The 14,928-nt window shown below is 41.7% G+C and overlaps 1 protein-coding gene across 9 annotated transcripts in view; it reads left to right on the top strand.

The window, feature by feature from the left end:
- The window catches only part of LOC145988548 (uncharacterized), a 133,440-nt gene that overhangs the window by 38,870 nt on the left and 79,642 nt on the right, over positions 1-14,928 (top strand). For 5 of the 9 annotated variants that reach the window (XM_083123478.1, XM_083123477.1, XM_083123474.1 and 2 more), the window contains exon 2: positions 2,752-2,997. In XM_083123478.1, the coding sequence (XP_082979604.1) occupies positions 2,856-2,997 (142 nt within the window). In that variant the 5' untranslated portion in view covers positions 2,752-2,855. Of the gene's footprint in view, positions 1-2,751; positions 2,998-9,988; positions 10,267-11,371; positions 11,728-14,928 lie in introns of those variants that run through there. The other 4 variants (XM_083123476.1, XM_083123480.1, XM_083123475.1 and 1 more) reach the window with 4 other exon arrangements.

Here is a 14,928-nt window from a genome sequence, read left to right as displayed (position 1 = left end):
ATACGAGAAACCCATACCTGAAAGAAGATTGAAGGTATTTATTCATCACCGATCTCGTCGTCTTCCTCGGTCTCCGTGTCACTGATTTCACTCATTTCCGAGTCACTCTCCTGGAAGTTAATGATTAGATTTTGCACTATGCTGTATCGGGCCACTTCGTTGTGAAAATGCTCTTCCTGAATCTTTCGACGTGCGAAGATTATCACCAGCCGCTCTCAGGTTGTGCATTGTTCTCAAAAATTTAATTCTCGCGGCAACTATATCACCTCTTTCTAACAGAAATTTAGGTCCATCGTTGTTTTTTTATATTTGAAGCCCAAGCGTTTTTGTATGAACCCCATAGAAGTAGAGGAACCGGTGTAAAGCATTCTTTCCCTCATGGCGAACAAGTTTCTTGATAGAAGGATATTCGCCGTTGTCATACATTTCAAATATTGTACGACGGAGTACATCTTTTTCGAAGTCACCTATCAAGGGATCCCGGGTTCGATTCCCGGTGGAGGCATATAGTGGTTCGGATTCCACTTTAAACTGTAGGTCCAGTCTCGATTAGCCTTACTGTGCATAAAGTCGACTAAAAACAACAAATCAATCCAATCCAATCCAATCGAAGTCATCTAAGCTAGTAACACTTTTGTTTTCTGGCATGTTTCCCAGGATAATTAAATAGGGGTTCACCGATTTCTGTGGTAGATGTTTTACCCTGTTTTACAATACGCGACACAGTATGAACTCTTACACCACACGCTTTAGCCGTAAGTTCTCTACTATGTGAAAACACTGTTTCAGCACGCACTTCTTCCGACGCCAATTCCTTGAAGTACGAATACACTTTAAAAATAATATTTCTCCCTTGTGAATGTATTATTGTACCCTTGGTGACTGTACTCCTGGTGCCAGGTTTCGAGAGTGGCATTATTTAAAATAAAAAAAACACACGGAACACACACTATTGCACGAAAGGGCTGTATTTAATCTTTTTCACAAACTGTTCTTTGTGGCGCACGAGTGAACGATAAGCGAATAAGTTTACACAGGCCTTGTTACGAAAACACTGAACTCAAAGTGACCCAGACTTTCAATGTTCGAGAACGCCCAGAACAATGAACGGTCATTGTTTATATCGAGACGAATTTAACACCCATAGTTTTCCCTAGACACAACAACTCAGCTGCGTCAACACTGTGGCAACGAAAAAACAGGCGGAAGGAAATGAAAGGTGATGTTTCCATTGTTTCTTCAAGGGACGATAACTCCGGCTGTAGGCGACGGAAATTCATGGGATTTGGACAGTCAGGTTCAAAATGTCTTTCGCCATCTTATGATGAACCTTAAAGTGATGAGTTTTATGAAAACTTCTTGCGCGCAAGAAAAATACAGAACACGACTTTCAACTTCCCCGCTGCAGTCTCCTAACCGTACAACGTTGCACTCCTGCCATTGGCTGATCGCCACGCACACCCTCTGCGTGGCCCCGCCCGATATCGCTTCTAAAAGCGTGCGTCGTATAGACACGGAAAGGTGATTAATTACTAACATTCTCGGAAGAGACACTATACATTTCTGAAAATCTTTGGGGGGAATTAGGATTTTCGCCACAAAAGGGGATTCATCCCTCCTCACCCTCCATGGCTAATGGACAAATTCTGCTGTCCTCGCACTTTGTCTGTATGTATTGCTCTACTAATGCCTCGAAAGGTATGACCTAGTTCTCATCTAAATTTTTAAACGACCTCCGTATAATCTACTTAGGGCTCTGACTTCCTTTTCCAGGAACAAAATAGTCCTTTCCTCAAACCTGTGTAAACTTTACGGACAACTGTTTGGTCGCGTTCCAGACGACCGAGAATTATGAAATTTTACGTGAGTACTGAGAATGGATCATATTTGAAATTCCATTTTTTTCCTAAATCGGGCAGTCTTGCTACCTATCCGCAATCTCGTTATCCGTCTTTTAAATATCTAGCTACGTATGTGTGTACACGCACACCTAGAGGTCCAGAAGAGCAAAATAAAACCAGTTCTTCAAGCTTTTCTTACTGTTCTTATAGCTTCGATTTCGGCCAGTTGAGCCACCCCTTCCCACGCTAGACAAGGGGTACTTGGAATGCATAGATAGTAATTTGTAGGGAAAGGATTTTAAGGTGCAAAATTATGAACGGGAAAGGGGAAAAAAGTTTCTGAAAATGTTTTTAAAATGGTGCTGATAAAATGCCTTTATTCAATGCTCTCTTTTTCTGCGCCTTCTGTATATAATACGCGCGGACCTCATAGAGAACTGAGGTTCTGCAGAATACGTTTCGTTGAAGTTTGTGTTTTCTCTCGCGGTTTTGCTACGTTATCTTGGGTACTATATGGGCTGCAATGATTATATTATACCATTTTATAGCTCTCGTTCTGCTCTACCAAATGAGACTACAGGATTTTATGTAGCTGCTCAAGAAGAGTGAAAATCATTTATTTTTCTGTTCAATTTTTTAACAAAACCTGAAAAAAAATGAAGGAAAGTGGTGCTGAAGCATCAAAGAGGAGGTAAAAAGGGGATAAATGTGCTAATCTCACGAAAAGGTGCAAAAAGGTGCAACAAAGTGTGTTCATTTTACTTGATTTCATGTCCTAAGATACATATCTCAAACGATCGGTATGAAAACAGGTATATTTTTGGAAAGATGCTGCACCTTAAAATCCGTTCCCTAGTAATTTGTAGTGCACACAAAGTAATATTAATTCCTTGTATTTGTCTTTTCGCAGGATTACCACAGTCCGAGACGGAGGCGAAACTATGGGAAGTGATTCGGTGAACAGTCGTGACGTAGTGCGAGTGCAATCGTGTCGTTTGTGAACTTTTTTTCGAGATGAGCGCGAACCTTCCGAGGCCGACGTCGCTGAAGCAGCCGTCGAAAATCGCAAAGCCCACTGGGCTCCCTAAGCCCGTGGTGCCCCACGTGGGAACGCCCATCACCCCGAACGCCGCCGCCCTGCCCGGAGCCAATGGAGGTGAGTGAGCATCAACTTCATTCTACTGTCTCTTGCGACGTTATACATTGTCGCTCCACTTTCAGTAACCTTTCCTTACAATAGAGGGCTTTTTGACTCACGATTTAGGATGCTACTGAGACGGCCTTGTAAAAAATCCAGCCGAGAAGGGGACTTCTTAGGTGAGCTTTAGACGAAAGCATTTCCTTTATTTTTGCTAGCATAAATGCTATGTAAATGCATCCAAAAATCTCATAGTAGATAGTACCGTGCGTTCATTTCGATCTTCAGCCGAGAGATCGAGAGAAGCGTGGCGGGCGGCGCTGACGGAGATGCCGACATTTGCTTCCTGTAATGTCCGCTTATTTTTATGGACGTGTGCAGACATTTATATAAATATTGCAAAATGAGCACTAACCTGTGTTATAACACGCAAAAGTTCTTCTGTAATTCATCCAAGTTTTATATACACAAATAAATACGCTTTAGAAACGATGTTAAGAGCCACATATAATAAAACATTTTAATCATAGTTTTGACCAGTAACGTTCTGCTTAAGTTTATATCCTTGAAAGAGTTTTGTGTCGATGGGGATCGTTTGGAGGTTTCGAATGTGCAACACTGTATCAAGGTTACGCTGCAGACGAAACCGTTTTTTTGTTCCTTCGCGACTAGATGAAGACAGAGCTGTGAATATAGTGGGGAGCAGATGTAAACCAAGAGCGTGTTAATTTCGTACTGTGCGCAAGAGTGTTATTCTTGGTTACTTGCCGTTACTTGTTTGTGTTATTGCAGTGTGTATGTGTGTTGTGTCAGTGAGACGATTGGATTGCCAGCCGCAAGGTTCACGTTAGAACAAAGAACTTTTACGTATGACATTTACGTGAGAAGAGACTCGTGTCGAGACGTGTGTAGGCAATTTGTACAGAAATTCCCAGGCCTTTCACCTCCACATAGAGATACGGTTAGACATCTTGTCCTTAAATTACGAGAAACTGGATCGTTAAATTTTAAAACACCTAAGCAAAAACGACGTATTCTAACCGAAGGAAAACTCGATGAAATTGGTGCAGCGTTAGAACGTTCTCCAAACAAACCTCTACGCCGTGTTTCACAGGAGATAGGCGTGTCAAAATCATCAGCACATACAGCCACTAAGCTACTAAAATTAAAACCGTACTCTTATAACAAAGGTTAGTGCTCGTTTTGCAATATTTATATAAATGTCTGCATACGTCCATAAAAATAAGCGGGCATTACAGGCCGCAAATGTCGGCATCTCCGTCAACGCCGCCCGCCAAGCTTCTCCCGATCTCTCGGCTGAAGATCGAAATGAACGCACGGTACTTTACACGGAAGCATTTCATGTAACTTTTCGGTTAGCTTTTGCGATTACAATGTATAACATATACAGCACGAAAGGCACGTTGAGTTACGCCATCTATGCTGAGTGCGCGGTGTTTGCAATTGAAACAACTAAAACATTCTTCCATACGTGTACAGTAAACGTTGTAAAGTATGTATTTAAGCAGCGCCATTGTTTTGTACCTAATAATGTTTTATGCGAAACATTATTCCTCTCGGTTGAATAGTTATTGGCTTTTAAAAATTTGAAGTGATACATTGTTTACATCTCACGCGGCCGCCATTACATTTTCGCTCGTGACTTAGAGATCGCTTCTGATTGGTTATGGTACGAAAAATGCTACTGAGATAGGACGGGTTCTATCCTTGATAGAATGCCATGGCATCTGAAAAACCATAAGCTTTTTCACTTTACACGGTAGCATTTTGGTCATGGCACAAATGTTAAGGACAATGCTTTCGTCTAAAGTGGGCGTTAGGATGGCGTAGTAGTAGCCATTGGCGTACGCAGAGGGGGGCTGATGGAGCTACAGGCCCCCCTCCGAAATTTTGGAAAAAATCTACATTTTTCAAATAAAAGCACATATAAATAAAATACCCCCGGTTGCCATTTTTGAGAGTAGAAAGTTCTAAATGTACGAAAAACCTTGTGTATACCTTCACCCTAGATAGCAGTCATGTTCGATCCACCTTTATAATTCCAGCCTCTCCCGAAAAAAAAAAAAAAAATCTGCGTACACAGTGGTGTTGGTAACGCTGTTGCATTGTAGCTAACGGATCCCGTGTTCGATTCCTGATGGAGCCACATGCTGGTTGGATTCAACTTTAACATATTGTATGTCCAGTCCCGATTAGCCTATGTATAAAGTGAACCTAAAACAAACTTTGACTCTTTTTTGAAAAGACTAGAATCCTGAGCAGAAAAAAACTTGGTGTCCGAGACTTTTGATTGGTATTTGAAAAATGTACAGCAACCGGCAATAGAAATGGCACGTCTGTATCCCGAAATATCTGCTTTCCTGTAATACATTGTGCGTGTTGCCTAACTATGCGACGATATCAGAACTTCCTATTGGGTCATTCCACGTCAAATCATCCAGGCCATGTCACCGACCATAGGTTACGCCTATGCTTACCTTCACACATAGTGAACGGAAATTTTGAATATTATATCTTAAAACAAGGTGCACTTCAGGCTTTGTGCTAAATACATACGAATTTTTAATAAGATTAACTTTTAATGTCATTTGATGCATTTTTTATCACCCTGTCTTTGAACCGCCCATCAGGCCTGAGCACACACTGAGCTACCTACATATAAAATTGGGGGGATATTGAAAGGGGGGCATTGCATGAAAGTCGCTCTTGAAGTTAGTCATTTATTTTTCTAAAAAAATACATAAAAATACATGTTTATTAATACACTCATCTGAAGCGTTATTTAAATAAAAACTTACACTATTGTGAACAAAAGAAAACAAACTTGAAGGTTCTACGGCAAACATGAGAGAAGATACGATCATTTATAACCTAATGCGTGTCATTCAAAGTGGAGCCGCATGTGGCGTACACGGAGATTTTAAAAGCGCGTAACTTCTGAACCCCTTGACCAATCTTACAAAGTTGCCATCTTTGTAATCAGCATCAAAAATTCTATAAGTATACCGAATTTCATCGAAATCGGAGATGGTGGGTGACGTTTTCACAAAATTCTGGATGATTTGACATAGAATATTGGAAAGTCGCTATTGAACTTGGCCCATCGCCGTAGAGTTAGGCAACACACAACGCAGTGCAGGGCACCCAGTATTTCATGATCTACTATCGGATTAAAAAAAAATATGAATGGCCGCGGTGGCTCAGTCGGTAACGCGCCTGACTACCATGCTAAAGGTCCCGGGTTCGATCCCCGGCCGGTTCAAATCCGGGAACTTTTCTAACGATGGAAGCGGCCCCGGCGCCCACCCAGCGTCGAATAACATGGGTACCTGGGGGAAACCCTGGGGGGTAAAGGCGGTCAGGGGCGTGATGCTGATCACATCACCCCCACTCACGACCGGATCAAGAAAGTGTGGGGCGTTACCCCCACACCCCCTATACGCCTTCATGGCGTGGTGCTATGCACAGGGGAGTACTTTACCTTTACTTTTTTTTTACCTTTACACTCAAGTTCGAGTTACATTAGCATTTACTTGACTTATTCAATTCTGCGTTAAATTGGTAACCAGAATTTTTTTCGAGTATCCCTTCGATTTTTTATCGTCGTGAAAATAAAAAAAACGCGGTATTTTGGCGTTTTCGCTCTCTTTGAAATTCTATAAATAAAAAACCTGTGGTCCGACCGTGATGAAATTTAAATACGGTGCAGGCAGAAAGGTTTTAAATACAATCTGATTTTCTTATGATTTTTGTGAAAGAACTTTTTCTTAGTATTGGGTAGTCTTACAAATGCAATCTTGGTCTTGCTTTGAAGCTCTTTGCAGCTGTTTTTAAAACCCATTATTATTGTCGATTCGCACTGCGATACCAATTTTATACAGATTTTTATTCAACGGAGTAAACATGTGTGTTGAACGTGGCAACACCGTACGTGCTGTCACTACTGTGAGACCCTTGAACCGTAGAAACTGCGGGCTGTCTCTGTCTCAAAAATCGGGAACAGTCTTGAAGATCAGCCTATGAAGAAGAAAAAGTCAGGGAAATTAGCCTAAAATGGAAGAATTCAAGTAATTTAACAAGAATATGTTCAAAAGCATGGAATCTGCCTACGACAAAATGAAATCGAAGAATTCAAGAAAATCAGCTCATGACGAAAGAAATCATTAAATTCATTTAAAAAGCAGGAACAATCAGCCTATGACGGAAGGAATCAGGGAGTTTGAAAATAAATATTCAAAATATTGTTTTTATTGTTGCCATGCTTACAGAATGGTAACTAAGTGCATATGTGTGGGAGTGGTCAGCGTATAGAATCCCGATTAAGGCAGGGATGCATCCATTTCATCATTCGTCCTCGTTGTCGCCGTTGATTCGAGGTTGAAAAGCGAGGTAAAATATCCAAAATACAAGCAGTGCATCCGCATTTCAACGTTAACGAGTTTTAGTGGGTGGATGAAGTGACGGCCTCGTATTGAGAAGGTCGCAGGGTCAAATCCTATGGCCGGCCATACCGGATACGCTAGTCGCTCCTTAAGTATCGTGCCTTTTATGATGGTTTTGCGTCAGGGTGACTTCTTCGGAGGAAACTCAGTGGTCTCTTTCATGTAGAACATCCCGCTACCGGTTCGAGTTACGGCCAGGCTTGAGGTTCCATCATCGATTTCGTCCAATCATCGTCGCGATTTGCCAAAAAAGCGACTAAAAAGTTACGCTAAGTAAAAATACGAGACGTGGTAGATCTAAACTGCAGGGTCACCAGGCTCTTTAGGATCGTCTCAGCCTCAGTTTCTTTATCCTAGGTGGGAGGTTTTGGTCCTTGTACATTTTAGTGCTTTTAGCCTTGATAAAGACAAAAAGAATTGGTCCCTGTACGTTTGAATGGATGGATTTTCAAAGGACATGCTTCATATGTAAAGCCGTGTAACTAAACTCTGGCCGCTGCTGTGTTTCCCGGATGCCGTTGAAATGTACCCTTTGCGTCAATAATGTGTTGCCCCACATCACCACGTCTCATACCCTTTTGGGAATGTAGCTCAATAATCATAATTTATCCTTGATGGTAAAGCACACTCTGCTCGTGGTGAGCTTGATGGTAAGGCGCTAGAATGGCATCACATGACACTTGAGTTTCACACCCCTAAAGACTGGATCAGCTTGGCTAATGTAAGGATATACGTCTCCATACTCCAACTGAAGATCTGCTGGGAGATGTTATGCTTGTGACTGTACGTCGAGTCTGACTTGCGACTAGCGTTAACACGCTCTCCCTACAACCTCCTCCTCTTTCTATTCAATCGTAACTTGCTCCTCAATAACTGAATTAGAACTGACCCCGAACTCTCTGCCTCCCAGACATTTATTGCAATTCAATTTACTAAACAAATGCACAGTCAGGACTGTAGCCTCTTCCTAGATTTCGTCCGTTTACATGTTTATACCGCTGATGACCCTGGAAGCGCTTCAGTGCGCTCTGACACTGCATTCCTGTGATGTTTCTGAATATTTCCTGATTGGAAAACGATGGTTGAATGACTTTTAAGTTGGAGTTCGTTGTCCATAATAATTAAAAGATACTACGGATCGTTATGATATGTAATAAGAGCCTGTCACCGTTTACTTTCTTTTTCTCTTCATGCCTTTTTCTTCATTTTCAATTTATTTATCTCTCTCCCCTTTCTCAGTTTATGTTGTGCTGTTTCTCTCCTATTTCCTCTTTCACTCTCTTTTCCCTCATTTTATCTTTTTCTCTCTCTTTCTATTTTCCTTGTTCACTCTTTTTTCTCCTTCACTCTCTCTCTGTATTTCTCTCTTTCCTCTTTCTCTCCAGCTTCTCCTTTCCCTATTTCTTTCTTTTTCTGTTAAGCCCCTATCACACGGAACTGGATTTCTAGTAGGAATGCCCTAGTTGGCGCTGAACTAACTTTCTAGGTAGCAATTATGGCCGCCTGGCTGACTGCTTGACTGGTTTGGAGGAATAGGACATGTTCTAATTGCTACTTGCTTTCCTCGACTGGATTCTGTGGAACAGCCAATCAGAGCAAAGTTTCGCCATGTGAAGATAATCTGTGAGTGTGCAAAGGAGCGTTTTTGTCTGGTTTCCGAGTGTTACTCCAGCAATGTATAACGTATACAGCATGAAAGGCGCGTTGAGTTACACCATCTATGCTGAGTGCACGGTGTTTACATTTGAAACAACTAAAACATTCTTCCATACGTGTACAGTAAACGTTGTAAAGTATGTATTTAAGCAGCGCCATTGTTTTGTACCTAATAACGTTTTATACGAAACGTTATTCATCTCGGTTGAATAGTTATCGGCTTTTAAAAATGTGAAGTGATACATTGTTTACATCTCAGGAGGCCGCCATTACAACTTCCCTCATATGGGAACAAAAGTCTATCGACAAGTACGCTGATAAATATCGTGTGAGGCGAAAACTATCAAATTGGTAGCCAGTCCAGCGCCAACTAGGGCATACCTACTGGAAATCCAGTTCCGTGTGATGCGGGCTTTAGTCGTACGACGCTTATCTACCTCTTGGGCTAATAATAGCGGCGATGAGAATGAACTGAGGAAATGCGCGATGGGACAAACACAGTGTCTTTCAAAGGGTTCGAACCTGGGTCCTGTGCCTGTGCCCACCCATAATTATAAAACGAAACAAGTCCAGTCCCCGTCGCTGCTAACCTAGTGAATGAAATAAGCGACTTCAAGGAAATAAACCAATCAGCATTTCCGTAGGTTTTTACTCTGCAGGGAGTACCGCAGTCCAACGACGAGTGTGTGTTTACAATCCTGTTGTTGACAAATGGACATTTTTTACGGCAACAAATCGAGGTAGGTCTAATTGTTTTCCACGTCACGTACATCTGAAGTGTGTGGCGAATGGAAGTAAAAAAAAATAAAAAGTGTCGTCATAATCTTGATGCCTGCGCAGTAACATCCCAACATAACCTTCCCCACTTGTGAAGACCGACTTTCTCCTCGTAAAGAATAAGAAAAGAAGGACCCCCTCCTCCCACCGGCGCCAGAGAATCTCTCCATCGTTGGATTTTGCAATCGTGAAGCCTTTTTTCGGTTCTTCTCTCGATCGGCTCCAAAAGATACGCCAACGCCGACTCTTGTGTTGAAAACCAGTTTCACCCACGTCCAGCTCTCGAAGACGTTTAGCAGGGCACCGGCCGTCAGCTGTTTCTCGCTGGCACGCGTCTTGGAAGGAGCTGCATACATGCCCGTGGCCAATTTGTCGATATACGTCACCTCAGGTTAGTGGATACGAGTGTTTCTCGGCGGCTACTGCAAGGGTCACCGGAGAAGAGCAGCGGGTAGCCTTTGGTTATTGTGCTTCTGGAGTTGAGTTCTTTGCGAGAAGTTGATGACTGAAGTAGTGTGTGTTTTCTGTGATGTGCAGAAGTGGTTGCTTTAGCATTTTCGTCGAAAGTACACTTCGCGCGTGTGTTCACATATTGTGTGTTTCAGGAAACAAATGAATGCATGGATTTTTGTACGAGGCAAGGGTCGCCTCGAGATCCCAGGTTCGAATCCCTGTGGTTAGACATTTCACAGTGTATTCCAGATTAGCCTGTGTGAGCGTAAAGTGCACTTAAGAAATGAAACTTCTTGTTTGTTTCTCTCTCTCTGGAGGATTCGACTAATTACCTCGCCATCGAAAATTCGTGGTTCGAGTCACGGATATGTTGCTTTGGAAGTGTCCATCCATAAATTTTATATGTAGTGTAAGGGGTGACCCTTTATCAAGACACCCAAATGTCAACCTCCTTTCCACGTAGTACACCCTGGACTGCATTTCGCAGACTAGCGAGGCTCTGGCGCCTGGACTAAGGCCAGTGGGGCTCGTGTTGTCTGCTGTCTTTGTGTGTTTGCAATTCTCCTTCATCCATTACATCTTATCACCATTCATCCCCATCTTCACGATTAGTCAAAGGTGGCAGAAATGCAAAAGTTTGATCTTCATTCATCCGCATCGTCGCGATGAAGCCAAAAAGCGACGGAAATCAAAAGTACAAATCTTCTCTTCTTCTATTGCACTACAGCCCTTGGTGGGCTCTGGCATCCTCCACCTCGTACTGTCTTGAGCTACATTCTCGAATTAAGTACATTCATCCTTTTCAAATCATTCTCAACCACATCGATCCATCTTCCCCTCGGTCTTCCTTTTGGCCTTGTTCCCCATAGTTAGGCCTCCCCGATGGCGCAGTGATAGCGTCGTCGCCTTGTAATCAAGAGGTCCCGGGTTCGATACCCGTTGAAGGCACATAGTGGTTCGGATCCCACTTTAAACTGTAGGTCTAGTCGCGATTAGCCTTACTGTGCATAGAGTGGACTTAAAACTCCAACTCAATCAATCAATGAATGTTCCTCATAGTTTCTGGTTTAATACCAAGCGTGGTAACCTGTCCTCCTCCATTCTCATCAGATGTCCTGCCCATTTGAACGTTGTGATTTGATGTATCTACCCATATGTTCATGTTGGATCAACTCTTCTAGTTCCATGTTATTCCTAATTCTATAGGATCCATCTTCATTCTTAATGGGGCCAAAAATCTTTCGTAAGATTTTTCTTTCAATACACACTACGTTGCTTTCTGCTTTGGATGCAAGTTTCCAGGATTCTGCACCATAAGCTATTACCGGTCTGATGAGTGTCCTATATAGTCTTAATTTTGTGTTCTTGGAGAGGCTTTTGGACTTCAATAATTCTATAGGTATGTGCATAATATTGTCAGTTTCCAGCTTGGATCCTGTACTTAACTACCTCTTCTATATTGTTATGTAGAAGGGCTTCAAGGTAGGTGAAAGTGGGAAAACTTCAAAACAGCATGTGCCTACATTCAGAGCCACGGGATTTCGTCTGGTACAAATCACGTAGTGCAATTTGCGTTTTAGAATTGAAAAAAAGTCGCAGAGAGTAAAGGGACTTCAGAACTCAGTCAATTCAAATTATTTCACTAGGAACAAACGTATAATGTATTTAAATCTAAAATTGTCTGCGTAGCCACATTCATCGTAAAATTAATACTGATATGAACTTTTGTTTCCTCCTGTCTGTTGAAAAAGTTGGATGTGCAGTTTATCGAAACGTTGAGCAAATTAGAGAATTATGACCATCGAAGAATCAGAAGTTCGTATTAATAATTAGAAGCTGTAATGCTTAATGTATCTATAAAAATCACCAGTCTAAATTTCGATCTAAAATAGAAAATATGTTTATTCAGCATAGTTTCCGGCATTGCAGTTGTATAATTATGACCAGTAACGGCGATTAAGAGTAAACCGATTGTCTTTCGTTCCTTAAAGTTCGCCACATGATTGGGAACAAAATTAAAAGTTTAGAACCTAGCAAGGAAATCATAGAATGGGGGAAATTCACTGGATACCCCCCCCCCCACATACACACATGAGCTTGAACAATGACCAGTTTCGTCGAAAGACACGTGACACAAAATCGTGGGGGAGAGATCAGTCGAAATGTTTTCCTGTATTTTCTACGCAGTTATTGATTCATTTCAAAGATGACTTAAAGTTGGATTTTGGTGGACTTTGAATGCCATTTTGATGATGTGTATATTGCAGTTTGATCGACAAATAACACTGATAAACAAGCCGTAGATATCTGACATGATGTTGACATTTTCTAATGCAGTTTTTCATGCTGATTTCAAATCTGAAAACCGTTTTGCACTATCACGTCAGGTTTTGAAGATATCGACAAAACTTTATTTTTCATGGAATACGGTTCCTCAAAAAAAAAAAAAAAAAAAAAAAAAACGTCGTTTTTAGTTATTTTTGGTGCAACACCGATTTTTTTTTCGTCGTTTGTGAACACAGTTATACTTAATGTAATACGTCGAAATATTTTCGAGATCGCATTACTATACTTTCATTTGTTTCTTTTTTATTTTGAGTGACAGTAGATTATGGCGTCCAGAGGTTGCATAAATTCGCCAGATCTGTTTTGCTACGTGTGTGGCTATCTAACAGAAATCCCATCGGAAGACTTTTCCACAGTTTCTGATGAAAGCATATGAACTATACTTTGATTCGAAGGTAGATAGTGGTAAGTCGTGGGCACCACAGTTCATATGTTTGACATGTGCCCGCAACTTGCGCGGTTGGATAAGGAAGGCGAAGAAGTACTGCTGCTTCATCTGCGAGTGGGATAGCAGAGATAGGAAGCGCCACTACATAAAGAATTGAATATGAATTTAAAATTTTGGGTGCGTCAGCACTAAGGCTATTTTGCACCCGTCACATTATTCGGGGTCCAGCCCCTTATCGTTACAAATAATAACTCTAACGTTGCGTAACTAAAAGCATGAAATATAAAATATTAAAATCATCTGACTTTCGTTAAAAGCTGAGGCTGTAAAGGAGCACTCAGCACAAATAAGGACAACACAAACAAAATTATACTGGCCATGCGGCCAATCGCCAGAGCCTCGTTAGTCTCCAGTCCAGGGTGTACTACGTGGAAGTGAGGTTGACTATTGGGTGCACTATGTGGAAGGAGCACCCCTTACACCCCACTACATAAAGAAGAATTGGCTGATCAGAGATAGAATGCAGCCATGAAGTAAAAACGTCCTTCGTGTGCCGTTGGTGGAGAGTGAAAAAGTTATCATGCCACCGCTTCATTTGAAGCTGGGACTCATGAAGAATTTCGTGAAGGCACTAGACAACGACTCGGAGGCTTTTCGGTACCTGTGCAACAAGTTTCCGGAGTTATGCGAAAGTGAAAGAAGGTGTGTTCATAGGTCCACAAATAAGGAAGATCATTGCTGACAGCCACTTCCAAGACTTAGTGGGTGGCATTCAAGTCAGTCATACCAATTTCCTTGGAAATTATAAATCTGCTAACTATGTGAATGTTGTGCAGAAGTGCATTAGTGCGTACAGAAGACAGCTGGGTTGCAACATGTTCCTCAAAATTCATCTCCTTGACTTCTTCCCCGAGAACCTAGGTTCAGTCAGCGACGAACATGGTGAACGTTTTCATCAGAACATCTTGGTGATGGAGTCACGCTATCAGGGTCGATGGAGTGCAGCAATGTAGGCTGACTAGTGTTGGACGCTTCAGCGCGACATGCCAAATGCTCAGCACAAACGCAACTCTACAGCCAAGAAATTCAAACCAAACACCTTAAAATAAGGAAGTATTTTCTATATGTATTTATTTTATATGTGTATTAAACCTTCAACTAGATGTTACTATATAGTATATGTGTCATGTGATGCATTTGCATTATTTTCTTAGCTAAAGCCATGTTCAATAGTACTCTATGTAGCAAAAAGTGCTCTAGTGAAACCTAAGTCTGTGAGTTGTTTGCTTTGATACAATGTTAAACATATATAAATGGTCGATGTCGTATATCTCAAGAATGGTGGGTGTTACAGACAAATGGTTTGCATATTTTAAATCAGCATGTTTCAATTGTCTTAGAATGCGTGTTGGATACCAAGATATCCGCCGAAATTATTTTTTTGTTAAACAGTGTAATTAATGGGGTGTAAGGTATGCTTTTTGGAAGGCAACCAAACATCACCCTCTCTTCCACGAAGTACACCCTACAACCTGCATTCTTGGAGGAAAACGAGGCCCTGGCGCCTTGGGGGCTTACCCGATGGCTCAGCGGTAGCGTCGTTGCCTTGTAATCAAGGAGTCCCGGGTTCGATACCCGTTGGAGGCACAGTGGTTCGGATTCTACTTTAAACTGAAGCTCCAGTCCCGATTAGCCTTACTGTGCATAAAGTGGACATAAAAACAGAAATCGATGGGACATCTCTAATCGTCATTCATCTTCATCGCAACGCTTCTTGATCTGGTAGAATTCAGATAATGTAGAACTTCATCTATGCACTACAAAATACTGACTAAGGATAATTGTGTACTTTCCAAGGAACGTATA

Source organism: Lepisma saccharinum, chromosome 6 (assembly GCF_977018435.1).
Source record: "Lepisma saccharinum chromosome 6, izLepSacc3.1, whole genome shotgun sequence".
In the NCBI taxonomy this organism is placed as follows: Eukaryota; Metazoa; Arthropoda; class Insecta; order Zygentoma; family Lepismatidae; genus Lepisma; species Lepisma saccharinum.
This window is presented reverse-complemented; position numbering and strand designations above follow the sequence as displayed.